General features: G+C 37.8%; 3 protein-coding genes across 3 annotated transcripts; 2 read left to right on the top strand and 1 right to left on the bottom strand.

The window, feature by feature from the left end:
- Window positions 1-1505: 1505 nt before the first annotated feature.
- Window positions 1506-4330, bottom strand: LOC148301677 (uncharacterized). Its single transcript, XM_088272888.1, has 3 exons — window positions 3952-4330; window positions 2524-2747; window positions 1506-1965 (listed from the first exon to the last, which is right to left on the bottom strand). The coding sequence occupies exons 1-3, from the start codon at window positions 4211-4213 to the stop codon at window positions 1888-1890; spliced, it is 564 nt and encodes a 187-aa protein (XP_088129014.1). The 5' UTR covers window positions 4214-4330; the 3' UTR covers window positions 1506-1887.
- Window positions 4331-5379: 1049 nt separating this feature from the next.
- Window positions 5380-7378, top strand: mRpL30 (mitochondrial ribosomal protein L30). Its single transcript, XM_088272899.1, has 3 exons — window positions 5380-5599; window positions 5942-6068; window positions 7020-7378. The coding sequence occupies exons 1-3, from the start codon at window positions 5487-5489 to the stop codon at window positions 7320-7322; spliced, it is 543 nt and encodes a 180-aa protein (XP_088129025.1). The 5' UTR covers window positions 5380-5486; the 3' UTR covers window positions 7323-7378.
- Window positions 7379-9627: 2249 nt separating this feature from the next.
- LOC148301675 (pre-mRNA-splicing factor 38B-like) lies at window positions 9628-13644 on the top strand. Its single transcript, XM_088272887.1, has 6 exons — window positions 9628-9807; window positions 9881-10003; window positions 10110-10234; window positions 10309-10658; window positions 11885-11944; window positions 12659-13644. The coding sequence occupies exons 1-6, from the start codon at window positions 9789-9791 to the stop codon at window positions 13005-13007; spliced, it is 1026 nt and encodes a 341-aa protein (XP_088129013.1). The 5' UTR covers window positions 9628-9788; the 3' UTR covers window positions 13008-13644.
- Window positions 13645-15406: the final 1762 nt, after the last annotated feature.

The raw sequence follows: 15406 nt of genomic DNA, 5'->3' as shown, positions 1-15406 counted from the left end.
CAGAGCTAACGTTATAAAATTGTTACATTTCAACATCAACTGTGATCAATGAAAGCAACATTCTGAAATATTCTTATTTTTCCAACACATTTTCATATAATAAATAATAAAAAAAAACCCTTATCCGCACTCCAATGGTGCATAGGGCACTGCTTCATATGAACACAGTGTTATCTTGATCGTTTACACACGAAGGAAAGGTGATCAGCCCTCCGCTTCAGGCACCAGTCCAGGGTGATATTGAATAAATATTACAGTGAAAAAATCACTAATATTTATTTGACCCCCCTGGGAATCGAACCCGGGACCTCCAGAACGGTAGCCGAGCGTGCTGACCATTACACTACAGAGGCGGTTTCTTCATATGGTGTATCAAATACATATCATCGTTGAAAGCGGAAGTTTTTAGCACCGTAAGGGAAAGTTTATATAATTGTAATATTATAATATATTATAATATTATAATTGTAATATTATTTCCAGAAATAAAAATTCTTTGTGTTCTGATCCACTCACATTTTTATTAACCAACTAGTTTCGGCAACAACCTGTTGCCCTCTTCAGGGTTTAATAATAAATTAAACCCTGAAGAGGGCAACAGGTTGTTGCCGAAACTAGTTGGTTGATAAAAATGTGAGTGGATCAGAACACTAAGTATTTTATTTCTCGAAATAATATATCAATATGATCCACAAAGTTGATGCTTTCAATATTCAAAACACAAAATCGTAATGTTAATAATAGCTATCAATTGTAATTTTGAAGATTTTTTTAGTTACTGTGTTACTCAACATACAAACCATTCACTACTCACCTTTGTAGTTTGACATGTCGCTCACTCCTTTCAAGAACGTCATAAATCAAAAATCGTCAATTTTCAGTTGTGCATGTTTTCAGAATGCCCAGAAAATGTACTATATCCCAGCATAAGAGACATATTTTAAACTTAATATTTACCCGCTACAGGGCATAATGTGTTGTTTTTGCATTTTGAAGAAAGGGTATTGTTTAATTATTTTTTTTTTAAATACTGAATATTTTTCAAATGGAGAAAAAACCTTCAGGTTTTACCTAAAAAGTTCTGTTGCACAGTAAAAAGTTCAGTAAGTGGCTTGATGTTTATTTTTAATACATTGTATTATATTTTTAAACTTTAAGAACGTTCTCCTGAAAAATCAAGTATTTTGATTTATGACGTTCTTGAAAGGAGTGAGCGATGTAACAACGTAAAAAAATTATAAGCATTTTACAAACTTTATTTACACTATAGACATTTACATTATGACCTTAGTTATTCATCTATGTATATATATACCTAAGATGATAAATCTATCCCTCTACTATGGAATCCAGTGCCCGGGGCCAGGAAATAAAATTGTCAATATGTCACACAAAATTCACAAATAGAAATCACTCAAATTGCGTCTGTAAGTGATCAATTGGCCGCATCAGTGATATACAATTTTATAATCTTCAGGGCGCTTCGTAAATAAAACTCTTAAATATATATTTTGCTAGGCAGTCTTATTTAAATATAATGTTTTTTTTCTCTTTTAATACAATGTCTTTTTGCGAGATATCATTGTTGTGGATTTCAAATAAAATATGATTATATTATTATGTTTTTTAATAAATCATGTTTAAAAACAAGGATTTTTATTTATTTTGGTCGGGAAATAATTGCTGTTTTTGTTTGATTTCTAGAACCATGTTTTCAAGTGGATGTTATATAAACTGCACCATGTCACCGAGAAAAAATTATGAACCGCAATTATTTTCGTAGAAACTTAAAACTTAAATCACCACACACTGAATTTGATATTAAATGTTTTTTAAAGGCCGTGTTTATCATGGACGTGCATCACTTGATGTTCAGGATCCGGAATTTCATGTCTTCTTCTTCTTGTGTTTGTTGTTAGGAGGTCCCCGACTACGCGGTTTTGAGGGAGTGGTATCTATGGTTGCCTACAACATACAAATAAATTAATTTAATATAAAAATAAGTATGTAAAATAATTTTAAAAAGAGGCTTAAGTGCATTTCATGAAGGTTTTTGCTAACTAAATAATTTCTACCATAGACAAAGTTTTACTCAAAAAATGCAGTTTAATTCAAATTACGAACCATAAGTCAAATTGGAGTAATGTGGTCATCAATCATGGGTAGGATGGTGAATGCTACATGTGTGTAAAGTGATATTTTAACCTGCCTACAACAGGTCATGAGCCCTGTAAATACTCAGACTTTCATATCCTTCTTCATCAATGCTGAGATGTCAAAAATACAAAAATAACTCCCAAATGGAGAGAAGCCAGATTTGTGAATAAATTTTCCAACCACTGGTCTAGTATTTGGACACACTCAAAATGTTGTAATAGCAAAAGGGGGTAGAAATTGGCTGCAAGCAGCAACCGACCGAAGGAAATGGAAAGATACGGAAGAAGCCTGTATCTAGCACTGGAGGACGAAGGGCTCATGAAAGAAAGATGAAGCAAAAAGTTTACAAAATAAAGGACAAGGCACCTTTCCATAAACCTGCAGCAAGTCTCCTTTGCCCTTCCTGTGCTGCGGGGGGCCCGTTTTGATGGTCTTGTTGAACACAAACTTCTTCTGCGCCGTGGAAGCTCCGAGCCCGTTCTTGCCGGCCTGCTGCAGCGCCGCGTACTTCTTGTCCAGCGCGCGCTGCCGCTTCTTCTCCGCCAACAGTGCCTTGTAGTTGCGGGCCTCCCCTTTTGGTGCGCGAGCACCTGGAATACCATTATACCATTATACCATTATTAACCTTTGAGTTAGTCTTTTGGCTTGGCGCTGTACAGCTGCCGGCCAAGCTGCTCCATAAGTTTAAATAGATTCCCGCGGATATTTGCATCTAAATTTTTCGCATACATACATTTCTACTGTGATTAGTGATAAATTAAAATAGTTTTAATTGAAAAAAGTTCAGCAGTTAAGCTGTTATTTGAGAAAAATGCATCAATAATGCAACACAAAAATGCAACTGAAGTTAGCTTGGTCCGTGATGCGGTCCTTGCAGTAAAAAACACATAAAATTATAAACTTTATGGAATGCAGGGTTAATTTTAAACACCCAAAACACGCCAGCTCGCATCTACTGAGCTGAGAAAGTTGGGGCTTATGCGCCCGTATACCTCGCCGCTGTCATGGAGTACCTGGCTGCCAAGGTGTTGGAGATGCCCAGTAATTCCACCAGTGACAACAAGAAGACCAGCATCACCCCCCACCGTAAATAATAAATGCATCTCCCATAAAACAAAAACATTATACCAACTCTAACACGTTACATTTCTTAACAATTTACACTTGTACGTCATAAAACACTGAAACACATTGAAAAAAACTAACTAACCATTACACCACTTCACCGCAGGGGTAGGCATAGAGAATCGAACGCCACACCACTCTGTCTTTGCAAACATTCTTTGCCTCTTCTACTTTCATGCATCTCCTAATACATACCCGACGATTATTACGATTCCTGACCCGGCCGCTATCAAGTATTTGACATACCTGATTGTGTCAACACATTGAACAAAATCAAAAATGCTTGTGGACTGCTTTTAATCTAGTTATAGCAAATAAATAAAAAAAATTGCAAACATTGTTATTTTTTTGTTATTTTTTTGTTTTCTTATTGTTTTATTTTATTATAAGTATAAGAGGTAATGAGGGAATCCCGAGGGGTGGGGACGAAGTGTCGGCCTCTCTCCGTACATCCTTCTCCCCCCTCATTAATTGAATAGAGCATTATTTATTTCTTCAGAAATATTTTGGAGATTTTCCTCTATGTGCAGCTAACAGAGAGTCCCTCAGGACTCTATAACTGCTGCGGGTGGATGGCGGGCTCAGATTCCAAAAAAAAAAGCAAATAAAAACCTTTCCACGAAAGCTTCATATGTAGGGATTTTTTTGTTGCTTAATAGGTGTACTAACCCAGGCTAATGGCGAGAGCCACTTTCGCTTCTTGTTGCTTGTTGTGACTGAAGCCGCTGATGCCGAACTTGATGATCTCCCGTCGCGCGCGCTGAATGTCCAGCCCTTTGCGGGTGTCACGCGGGGCGCCGCTCTCGGAGGCCTCCTCCGTCTGCTGGACTTTCCTCTTTGGCTTGTGGCTTTCGTAAGATACAACTTTAAAATCCGACGAAGCGTCCTTCTTCACAAGAGCGCATCTCGTAGGTACAAAGTGATCCGCCATAATCTTTATGATGAGTATTTATGTTCAAAACAAACTACATTTATATTGTTCTTCAGCTCCTACAATGTTACGATTTTAACACATAACCTCGATCAGAAGAATGTTAACTGTCACAACAAAGTAACACGCGAACCTATTTTCATACATATTTGACATTTTATTCCAATGTTGCCACTGAAAAAACTAAGCAATCTTGTATAGTACATTTTTCTGATTAACGACCAGGGGGGGTCGACTCGTAAACGTCAGATTGTTCAAAAAACGACCAGAAATGACGAGACACACTAATACACTAACAAAAACACCAAAACGGGAACGAAAAATACGAGATACCAACAAGTTGTTCAAATATTTCAAATAAATATAAACAAACTATGGTTATAGACAATTATCGATAGAAAAATAGAAATCCGTATTTAAAGAACTTGATAATATTGAGTATTATGCCAAAGTTAAAGTTAAATTTTGCGTATGAAAGTGTAGTTTTTCTTACTTGACACAACGCTCCCTTGAACTTTTGCAGTACCCCCCAAATGCAAAAAAATTAAAAACGCCTAGCCAGACTTCCAAAACGCCCACAAAGGGGCGCTGGCCCCCCGTTAAGAAACATAACTTCAGAAAGTGGTGGGTACTCCTTCCGCCCTTTTAAAATATTGTATTTTCTAGAATTTTAAACAAAATATAGTAATTTGAAAATTCTATCGTTTTTGTTTTTGTTGAAAAGCCTTATATTTATACATAGTTTGAGATAATAATTTCAAAAAAAATACCATTACCATTTACCATTGTAAGGCTGAGTTGAATAACCATTATTAATCGCCTGAACTCTTTTTATAAATGTCGCGTTTTAGCCGTGACCTTTCTATTTTTGTTTACACTGAAATAAATAAATTTAGATAGTGAAATATCTTCTTTGTAATATTAATATTATAATTTTGAAAATATGTTATACAACAAATTTCAATATAAATACCATTTAACCTGAAAAATGAATGATAAATATTTCGGCGGGTGGATTTGACATTCAGCCGCGGCGAAGTCACGCCCAGGCGGGAGCTTAGTACTTCTAGCCGTTTACGTCACTTCCGGCCGCTGGCGAATATCACTTCTAGCCATAAAAAATCGAGGTAGTTGGTGGTCTTTATATAAAATAGTTAGTCTGTGGTCTGTGTTAACGACCATAGAAATCAGAATTTATTGAAATACATAACCTTCAATTTTATTACTCCGGGAATTTATATTATATATTTCGCCGCTAAATTGTTTAATAAAAATGGCTCAAAGATTTCTAGCTACCTTGAATCCTTTCACAATAATTACTAGATCGAAAGGCTTTAGACCTCCCGGTGCAGTGAGATATCCGGGTGGTATATTATATTATCCGAGGTATGGAACTCTGGTATATTTATCACCTATTTGACATAATTTTATAAATAAAAGAAATACAAATCTTCGTCTGCGTTAAATATAATCCTGTTTCTTTCCTTTTTTTATTTGTATTTATAAATCAAACGCTTTTCCACTTACTATCTTCACTAATTATTGCTGTCCTCATTTTTCCTATACATTATTTTTAGATTTAAAATTGATTTATTTTGCTACTGATCGTATCTTTTTAACACATTGTCAGCAGATTCCTGTCTCAGTAGTTTTTGTAAGATAATAAAATTCGTTTCCTCAAATAACTGTTGTACAATAAGGTGTAATTCAATTTATTGATTTGTTTAGATTTCCCGATGAAAAGGATCCTGAGGTGATTCCTTCTAAACTATTTCGAGTGGAGAGGATAAGACATATAAAAGGTGTCCCGAGGACCCTCAGACTGATACTGCAGCACTTTGGTATCGGATATTATGTAAGTTTTACCAAATGCTACGCCACACTTTCCCAACGATACCCGTTTTCCCTTTTTTATAAGGGAAAAGTATTTTTACCAATTGGCGATATTGAAGTGGAATATGAAGGAAGTAAGTCTTGAAGGGGAGTCATAATTATGACATCGAATTACTCCAAATTTGGTTGATTCTTATTTTGTCAATGAATTAGTAGCATCAATTTAACAAAAGAAACAACAGCGGTGCAATTCTTACTAATTGAATGTGCAGCTACACAGTGGCATATAATTTTCCTCCCCTTATTTGATATTTTTTTATACTGAGAAATATTTGTGTTTTTATTATTTATAAAAATACTTCAATTATTATTTTTTTTAAGCCCTTATCCGCACCCCAATAGTGCATAGGGCACTGTGTCATATTAACGCAGTGTTATCTTGATCGTTTTTTACACATGAAGGAAAGGTGATCAGCCCTCCGCTTCAGGTACCAGTCCATGGTAATATTGAATAAATATTAAAGTGAAAAAATCACTAATATTTATTTTACTCCCCTTGGGAATCGAACCCGGGACCTCCAGAACGGTAGCCGAGCGTGCTGACCATTACACTACGGAGGCGGACAAATTTATTTATAATGCCAATTATTTATTTATACAAAAATATTTCATATTATTTCTGCGAGCCTTAAACGGCTCATTATTAGAAATAGGTATCAAATTGGGGTAGAGTGGGTTCGAAATGAGAAACTCTGACGCTAACTACGGGACCACATCCCGACACAATCTTATGTCCGAGATATATTCTTCAACAGCTTCAATGTTCTTATTATCATCATACTGCTGTTGGATGGACTCACAGACAAGGCCGCCAATGTAGTTATTGATTAAGATATTGCAATCATTGATTGCAATGTAGTTATTGATTGTATGTACAATCGCTAGAAGTTAAAAATGAATAAATAATTTCTAGGACACAAAGGTTGCGATCGTTAAGAACATCCCAGAAAATAACGTTCGGCTGTGGAAAATCAAGCACCTACTGAAGATAGAGCCTATCGTATTTCCTTTCGGAGAGCCGACAGCGGAGGACATCAATCACACCCTATTGCTGGAGAACGGGACCTGCCTGGTGACCAAAGAGATTGGGGTGGATGAGGATCAGTTGAAGGCGCGGAAAGCCATGGTCTCGGAGCCCCTCCGCCTCAAAGGGCGACACATCAAGAAACACTGCCGCGACAAGTGGGACAACCCCTGGACCGGGGGATTACAATAAACACCTTTAGTTTATCATTGTTATTAGTTTGTATTTAAATATATTCATCATTTATGCTACTTTAGTTTTTTTTCATCTTAATCCCAAGAAGATTTAACTTAGCTTTAACTAAAAACGTACACAATTTCAACATATGTCAGAAAATTATATGTGTATGCAGAGGCGTGTATTCTATATAAGCAGAAAAGCAGTGCAAATGTAGCTTCTTCTTCTTTCCATGTTCGCTCCTTAGGTGGAGCATATGGCCAATACGAGACGTCTCCAAGTCACTCTGTCATGCGCCTTCTCCTTGGCTTCCTCCCAGGTCAGTTCGGCATCCATAAGTTCCGCTGAGTATAGTCGGTGAATGGTCGTCAGCGGCCTTCCGGGGCGGCAGAATCCTCGGGGTCGGAAGAAGAGACATGAGGGGTTTATGCTCTCAGGTGGCAGTCTAAGGACATGACCCAACCATGTCCACCTTCTCTTCTTCAGGACTTCCAGTATGAGGGGCTGTTGAGTTCTTCTCATTGCTGACAAAGTCATACCACTTTATACTCAGCAGTCGTCTCAGGCGCCTATTTTTAAAAATTGCTAGTTTCTTGTTTCAAGCTTTGGTGAGGTGCCACGACTCACATCCGCACAGCAACACTGTTAGGATGCAGGCGTTAAAGAGACGACACTTGGTTTTTGTCGAGTAAAGCAGTGAGTCCCAGACATTGCGCATTTTATTGAATATGGCTCCTGCAATTCCGAGCCGTACGTTCAGTTCCTTCTGGACACTACCATCCTCCACCATGAGTGTTCCAAGGTATCTGAAAGTGTCGACTCGAACGAGCCCTTATCCCTCGCAATAAAGATGTTGATCTCAGTCCAGACAGGCTGAGTTGCACATGACATTGGTCTTTTTGGCATTCACTCTTAGGCCTAACCGAGTTTATTTGGAGGGAGTCAATTTTATCTTGCAAGGCTCCGATCGATGTTTCTATTAGACTGCATTGTCTGCATATTCTAAATGGTGTAGTTTCTGAGCAGGACTCACTGCAATTCCTCGATCCGGTGGGATTGACATTCGTAGGATGAAGTCGAACATGATGATGAAGAAAAGCGGGGTTAGTACGCAGTCTTGCTTCACCCCAGTAGAGACCTCAAATGGTTCACTGCACACATCATCTATTCTAACGCAGCATTCGCTGTAAGCGCCCTGATAATGGCCACAATTTTGACAGGAACTCCATATGCTTCTATGATATTCCAATGAGAAGACCTGTGCAGGCTGTCGACTTTTTTGTAATACCATGGTAGTTATCACACAACAGCGGATCACCCTTTTTGTGGAGGGCTATAACTTTCCCGTTTACCCAATCCTTCGGGCACCTCTCCTCTTCCCATATCTTTGAAAGTAGGTGATGCAGGGGGTCGAGGATACTGTCCATGCCACTCTTGAAGTATTCCGTATGTATTTCGTCGACACCAGGGGCCTTTTCGTTTTTCAGCTTTTTAATAGCTTATATAATTTCGGTATGCATTGGTGTGCTTTGCGAAATATTGTGTGCTCGCGGAATGCTCAGTTGGGCAGATACTGAAGGTATATCGAGGGGGTCTAAGGGAGGTGGACGATTTAGCACAGAAGTGATATCTCCATATGCTTTTTACGCAATCGGGTGAAATCGAAAGGTCATTTTGATTGATTTTCGACAGTGTGTAATTTAACAACCAGAAAATGTTTTTGTTCCTCGGTATCTAACTTATTTTATTGAGAAGAGAAAAAAATCACATAAAACCAAGTGAATTATAAACATTGCCATTATGATATGAACAAAAATGCGGATATTTTTTTTTAATTACCAATTTAAGTGTATACGGTTTGTAACATAAAATAAAAATTGTTTATCAAGGGGCTTCAGATACATTTACTCATTTCAATCTGAAATCTGGTCTTACATTTATATCATTCTAAGGAAAGTTAAAAAAAATTAAACCCTTATCTGCACCTCATGGTGGGACACTACATCATATAAACGCAGTGTTATTTTGATCACATAAAGTAAAGGTGATCAGCCCTCCGCTTCAGATATCAGTCCAGGGTAATATAAAATAAATATAATATTGCAGTGAAAAAAAACACTCATATTTATTTGACCCCCCCTGGGAATCGAACCCGGGACCTCCAGTACGGTAGCCCAGCGTGCTGACTATTAAACTGCGGAGGCAGGACTGCCGTGACAAGTAGGTAAGTACCTACTTTATTTAAAAATATATCAAAATTGTCGTTGAAATTATTTGATGGCAATATTTGCATTGTCTATGATAGCATCATTGCAACCATAGATAAAAATAATATGGTAAAATTAAAATAGCGTTTCGTGCGCAGTGAAATTTTGTATATACATAATTCTTCATGAGAAGTCACCGTGATTATTTTAATTTTCCTCAAAATAACTCGATTTCCCTTTTCTATATCCCGTGGTTCGCTATCTATTTATAAATATGACGGATGACTATGAAGGTTTGTTGTGCTTCAACAATGTAATGAGGTAAGAGGAATCTGGGTGGATTAATAACTTGTTTTTTATTTACAGAATGCTCGAAGCCCAACAAATCCCTCAAGACAAATAACGTCCTTCCAATTTGGGGGAACGAACAATCAATGAACCTCAATCCGTTAATACTGGCCAACATTCAAGGCTCCAGTTACTTCAAAGGTAGGTAAGAGATCCGTCGAAAGACATCTTTGTACGCTTGTTTACCGAGATATTCCCGCCAGAGTGCGAATAATAACGTTTGCGCGTTTTTGTGTTGTTGTTTCAGTGCATCTTTTCAAGCTGAAGACGTATCACGAAGTGGTGGATGAGATCTACTATCAAGTGCGACATTTGGAGCCATGGGAGCGCGGTTCTCGAAAGACGGCGGGCCAGACCGGGATGTGCGGTGGCGTGAGTATGTTCCGTGAGATCATGTCGTATATCGTACAGCTAGTAAGGTACTAACTTAAGATTTTGGTGTCTAGGTGCGCGGAGTTGGTGCGGGCGGTATTGTGTCCACAGCGTACTGCTTGCTGTATAAGTTGTACACGCTCCGGCTGACGCGGAAGCAGCTGAACGGGCTGCTGGCGCACCCGGACTCGCCGTTCATCCGCTCGCTGGGGTTCATGTACGTGCGCTACACGCAGCCGCCGGCGGACCTGCTGGACTGGCTGCTGCCGTACCTGGGCGACGAGGAGGCGCTGGAGGGCGGCGGCGCGGGCGGCTCGCCGGCAACCATCGGCCAGCTGGCGCGCCACCTGCTCACCAAGCTGGACTGGCACACCACGCTCTTCCCGCGCATCCCCGTGCCCATACAGAAACACATTCAGGAGAGGTGAGTGCTTCTGCCGTACTACTCTTATTTTTATTTTATTTAAGGTGGAGACTGACCGGATCATTTCATCGTAACGCTAGAATGGTGAATGTTATATGCGTATAAAGTGATCACTTAGACCAGATCGTAAGCCCTGTAAATATCCAGACTTCCATATCTTTCTTCATCTATGTTGATATGTCAAAAATTGGGTAATGTTTTGCATATATGTTTATCTTAAGAGGAGACTGATGGGAGCATTTCGTCATAACGTAACACGTTACGATGCGAGCATTCAGGCAGTCAGTACACCGACCCGAGCGCTCCATCCATAGTTTCGGATGCTCGCCGCGAGCGATGTACGACGAAATGCTCCGGTCAGTCTCCACCTTTAGATGGGAGTTGCATTTATTACGCAAGCGGCAAGAAAACAAACAAAAAACAACTCCAAAGAGCCGATAGACATTTTTGTAATTGTTTTTTTTTAGTCAATGTTTAAGGAACACAAATCAAAAGCAGTCCACACATATTTTTGATTTTGTTTGATGTGTTTCAGTGTTTTATGATGTACATAAAATAAATGTAAGTTTTTTTTTTAGACGAGTGTTGCATTTATTATTTACCTTGCTTATTATGTACGAGGTTTGTAGATCATGAAGTGATTTTTTTTCTTGTAACCAAAAAAATTATTTTTTATTTTAATCAGTGTTGGGATAATGTAGTGTGAGCCAATCAGGAACTTGTCAGCATTTGTTCATTGCTGGGAGGAAACCACGTTGCAATCCTCAGGAGAAGCCGGACTGCTGACTGTCGGCAACAGACTTTCCGTTCCTAGGACTTTTGTGTCCTAAATATCCTTATAACACCTTGGAACATCTTTCTCTTTCTCTCTTAAGCACATATCGCTCACTCCTTTCAAGAACGCCATTAATCAAAAATCGACAATTTTCAGTTGTGCATGTTTTCGGAATGCCCAGAAAAAGTGGCATATTTTTAACTTAATATTTACCCACTACAGGGCAGAAAGTGTTGTTTTTGCATTTTGTAGAAAAGGTATTACAGGATCTGTTGCACAGTAAAAAGTTCAATGAGTGGCTTGATATTTATTTTCAATACATTGTATTATATTTTTAAACTTTAAAAACGATCTCCTGAAAAATCAAGTTTTTTGATTTATGACATTCTTGAAAGGAGTGACCGATATCTCAAGGTATTGCTGCTTTCACTAATGTAGTGTCATATTTCAGGTTAGCCGATTACGACCGCCAAATGTCCACCAGTTCCAGCGCCTCTACAGCCCCTGCCCGGTATGTATACCTCATCTTCTTTAGTCTTCTGTCTTCCTCTGCTGGATATAAGCTTCTTCCGAATTCCTTCCATTCCCTCATGTTTACCTCAGGTGAACCATTATTTTTTTTACCCTCTGTCGTGTCTGGTTGTAACCCTAAATATGCAGGTTTGTTTAAATTACTATCAAGTATAACCCTTCATTACCTACTGCATTCATAAATAAACCACACGATTCAATAAAAAAATAAAAACAGTTTTCCCTCACTTCTTCAATGTTAGCGATAACTATATCGCCCTTAAAAGTTGTTCAACCATTTCATTAATTGATTCGGCAGTCACTTTGTGGTAAAATCTATCCATTTTTAATTAATGTTTTACTTAGTAAATACCACTATTTCTTAAAATCCACTGTGACTCGTGTTTTGATGCATTCTGCATCATACAGTGTTTGAAAATGATGCGTAATGCATGGAAACACGTGTCACAGTAGATTTTAAGAAATAGTGGTATTTACCAAGTAAAACATTAATTAAAAATTGTTCGACCCTCTGCCTGATGAGTTTCAATGAATATTTTATTTGGAAAAAAGGCAGGTTTTTTTTAACTTTCTGATTATGAAATAATGCATTACTGCAAGGCATTAAATAACTATATTTTCCATTTTTTATTGAAGGTTTAAACTAAAAGATATTGGTTAGGTATCGTATTTCAATAGTTAAAATATTTTATAGATACCTCAAGGAAGGAAACAACCAGCGGGACAGGGGCAGGGAGCATGATAACCGAGACGTAGACAGGAACCGAGACAAGGAATTCAACAGTCGAGACAGGGACAGGAACCGAGACCGGGAGCTCAACAGCCGGGACGCGGACCGAGACAGGAACCGGGACCGAGAACACGACAGCCGGGACAAGGACAGGAACCGGGATAGGGACAGGGACCGGGATCGGGGAGCCTCCAGGAGCGAGAGGGACAGAGACAGGGTGCGGGACAGGGAGAGGGAGAGATCGGGGTCGGAGAGGAACCGAGAGCGCTACCGGGAGAGGTCACCGCGGGACAGTAAAAGATACCATCGGTAGTGGCGTCTCTCTATATCCAACTGTTAATATTTTTATATTATAGGTTTAAGTATTGTGCGTACTAGGCCGCACCGAAAATCGTTTTTAAAAATTTAATGGTTTTTTATTTTTACAATTTTGATGTTAACTCTTTGGCTACCAAAATCTGATGTATTTCGGTACTCTAGCGAGAAATACCGGCTCTGATGTCATGATTTATCATATAAAAGTATCAAGCACATTATGGGCAGTATGTTAGGGATTCCTTCAGGGTTATGCAAAAATTTACGATTAGTATTGTTTTTTTTTCTTCAGTAAGTTATATATCGATATTTAGAAATAAATGTTCGTTTATATCTTACAATTAGTTGTGATATCACAAAAATACTTGAAGAGAAACGAGGAAAACAAAGTACATTAAAACAATTTTGCTCTTGCGAAAAGTAAGTTGTGTTAAGCTGTGATATTCTTTAAATTCTCTAAATAGATACATTTTTTATGTGTCAGCAATAATCAATAATATGCAATAAATTGAGACAAATATTGCATAGCAATAAAAAAATCATTAACTACTCACATCCCTACTCTATTCTTTTCAATACTGGATATCGTCAATTAAGTCGAGAAGTCGTTTGATTTGCAGTATTTTGCGCACAGCGTAATAGGGAGGTGGACATTAAGTGAACAGCATTTACTTGTTACTCGATTTTTTATAATGTTGCATACACTCAATAAGTTAACTAAATTTTGAGATATTTTCACCGTGCCTTAGATGAAATTTAAAAACAGATTTGTTTCAACAATGGCACAGAGCGTTTATAAATTATCAAAGGCATGTTACTTTTTAACTATTTATGTTTAAATTATTACGCGGTATTTCTAGCATAGTAACCCCAAAAGCCCTGGTAGCCAAAGGGTTAGTAGTATGAATCAAAAGAACATTTGTGTTTCCACTGAATTTATTTATTTTTTGCGACAGCTGTTTTCCCTCATTGTCAAACTGTGACAAAAAAAATTGATTTGTTATACAGATGTATAAAGTAACTTTCGAAAAATTTATGTATACCAAAATAATAATATTTATCCTTATTACTAGCCTTAAGGCACAGCATTTGTTAAGTCGCAATATAATTTTCACTTAATCCTGGTAACATTTTACGTAATACATTTATTTTTAAAACACCGTTTTTGCATTGAAAAAATAGGTATGTCATGAAATAATTATATGGTTTTGAAAAGAAGAGTTATTGAAAGGGAAGGAGCTTAAAACAAAAATTATAAAAATATTTTTTCTACATAAATTCTAAAAACACAAAAATCTTTGAAAAAATTGGCATGAAAAGACATGTGACCTTTCCGGTGGTCTCCGGTTGAATGAATGCGACTTAACGATTGCTGGGCCTTAAAAATTCTGTACATAAAAGTCGTTATACAGACAACAACACGGATGTCGTATCATGCAGTGCCCTATGCACCATCAGGTGCGGATAGGGGATGTATGTATCTATGTAACTTATTGTGAAATTTCCAATAAATTCAAACAGAGCCAAAGGTGGTGGATTGGTAAGCTGTTGGTTGTTTGTTTTGTGTAACGCAAACAAGTGGAAACACGCGAGCAGTGCTCAGGTTGGCACGATATGACACATGCGCTGTCTGCGAACACTGCTCGTTCAAAAGCATCAAGCGATTAGATCTATTCACACATTTCAGACGGGTATTTTTTTACGTCTGCAGACCGCTGGCGACAGGATTTGATAATTATGTACATATCGCAGTCGTACAGGAGAAAGTGACCAACTAACAAAACGTAAAATGTTCAGGAGGGCCATTTAAGTCACTTTTGCTTGCCAAGAAAATAAGCATCAATGCAGTTAGTCATTTTTAACAAGTCAATATATTAATACTTTCAAGTTTAAAATCCTTTAGGATTTTTTCGGAACAATATTAAGCTAGTAAGATATCAAATAGTCAATGATCAGTTTTTTTTTTTAATGCATTTGGTCACTTTCTCCTGTATGACTACGATATAGTTAAGACCTTAACAAAGAGATTGGTATATAATATTCATATAAAAACATCCTTATTTTCTGCCTTTAAAATGAGGCCGGCGCAAAAGGTAAAAATACCCTTCCCGTCCTTAAGCATCAATCGACCGAACGGGTAGAAATACCTTTCCCGACCGAAGTATGTTAATTCTTTCCGGGTGAAAATAGACCATTGTGTTATTGATATTTTTTAAATTATTACTTTTCAGTATTTATAATATGTATGTAGTATGTTAGATCCTGGTTTAAATACTAATTAAATGTAATTTTCACTCCCTTTTGGGACTAAATTAAAGAAAAAATGTAGTTTTCAGTCCGGTCTAGTGTGTATAAGAGAGGAAGGCAAACAGACTTCAGAGGATCAGTGTACAGTCG

The sequence above is a fragment of the Brachycentrus maculatus genome, unplaced genomic scaffold (genome assembly GCF_059751285.1).
Source record: "Brachycentrus maculatus isolate JH-2025_06_01 unplaced genomic scaffold, ASM5975128v1 h1tg000531l, whole genome shotgun sequence".
In the NCBI taxonomy this organism is placed as follows: domain Eukaryota; kingdom Metazoa; phylum Arthropoda; class Insecta; order Trichoptera; family Brachycentridae; genus Brachycentrus; species Brachycentrus maculatus.
Note: the sequence above shows the minus strand (reverse complement) of the source record. Positions and strands in the feature narration are given on the sequence as shown.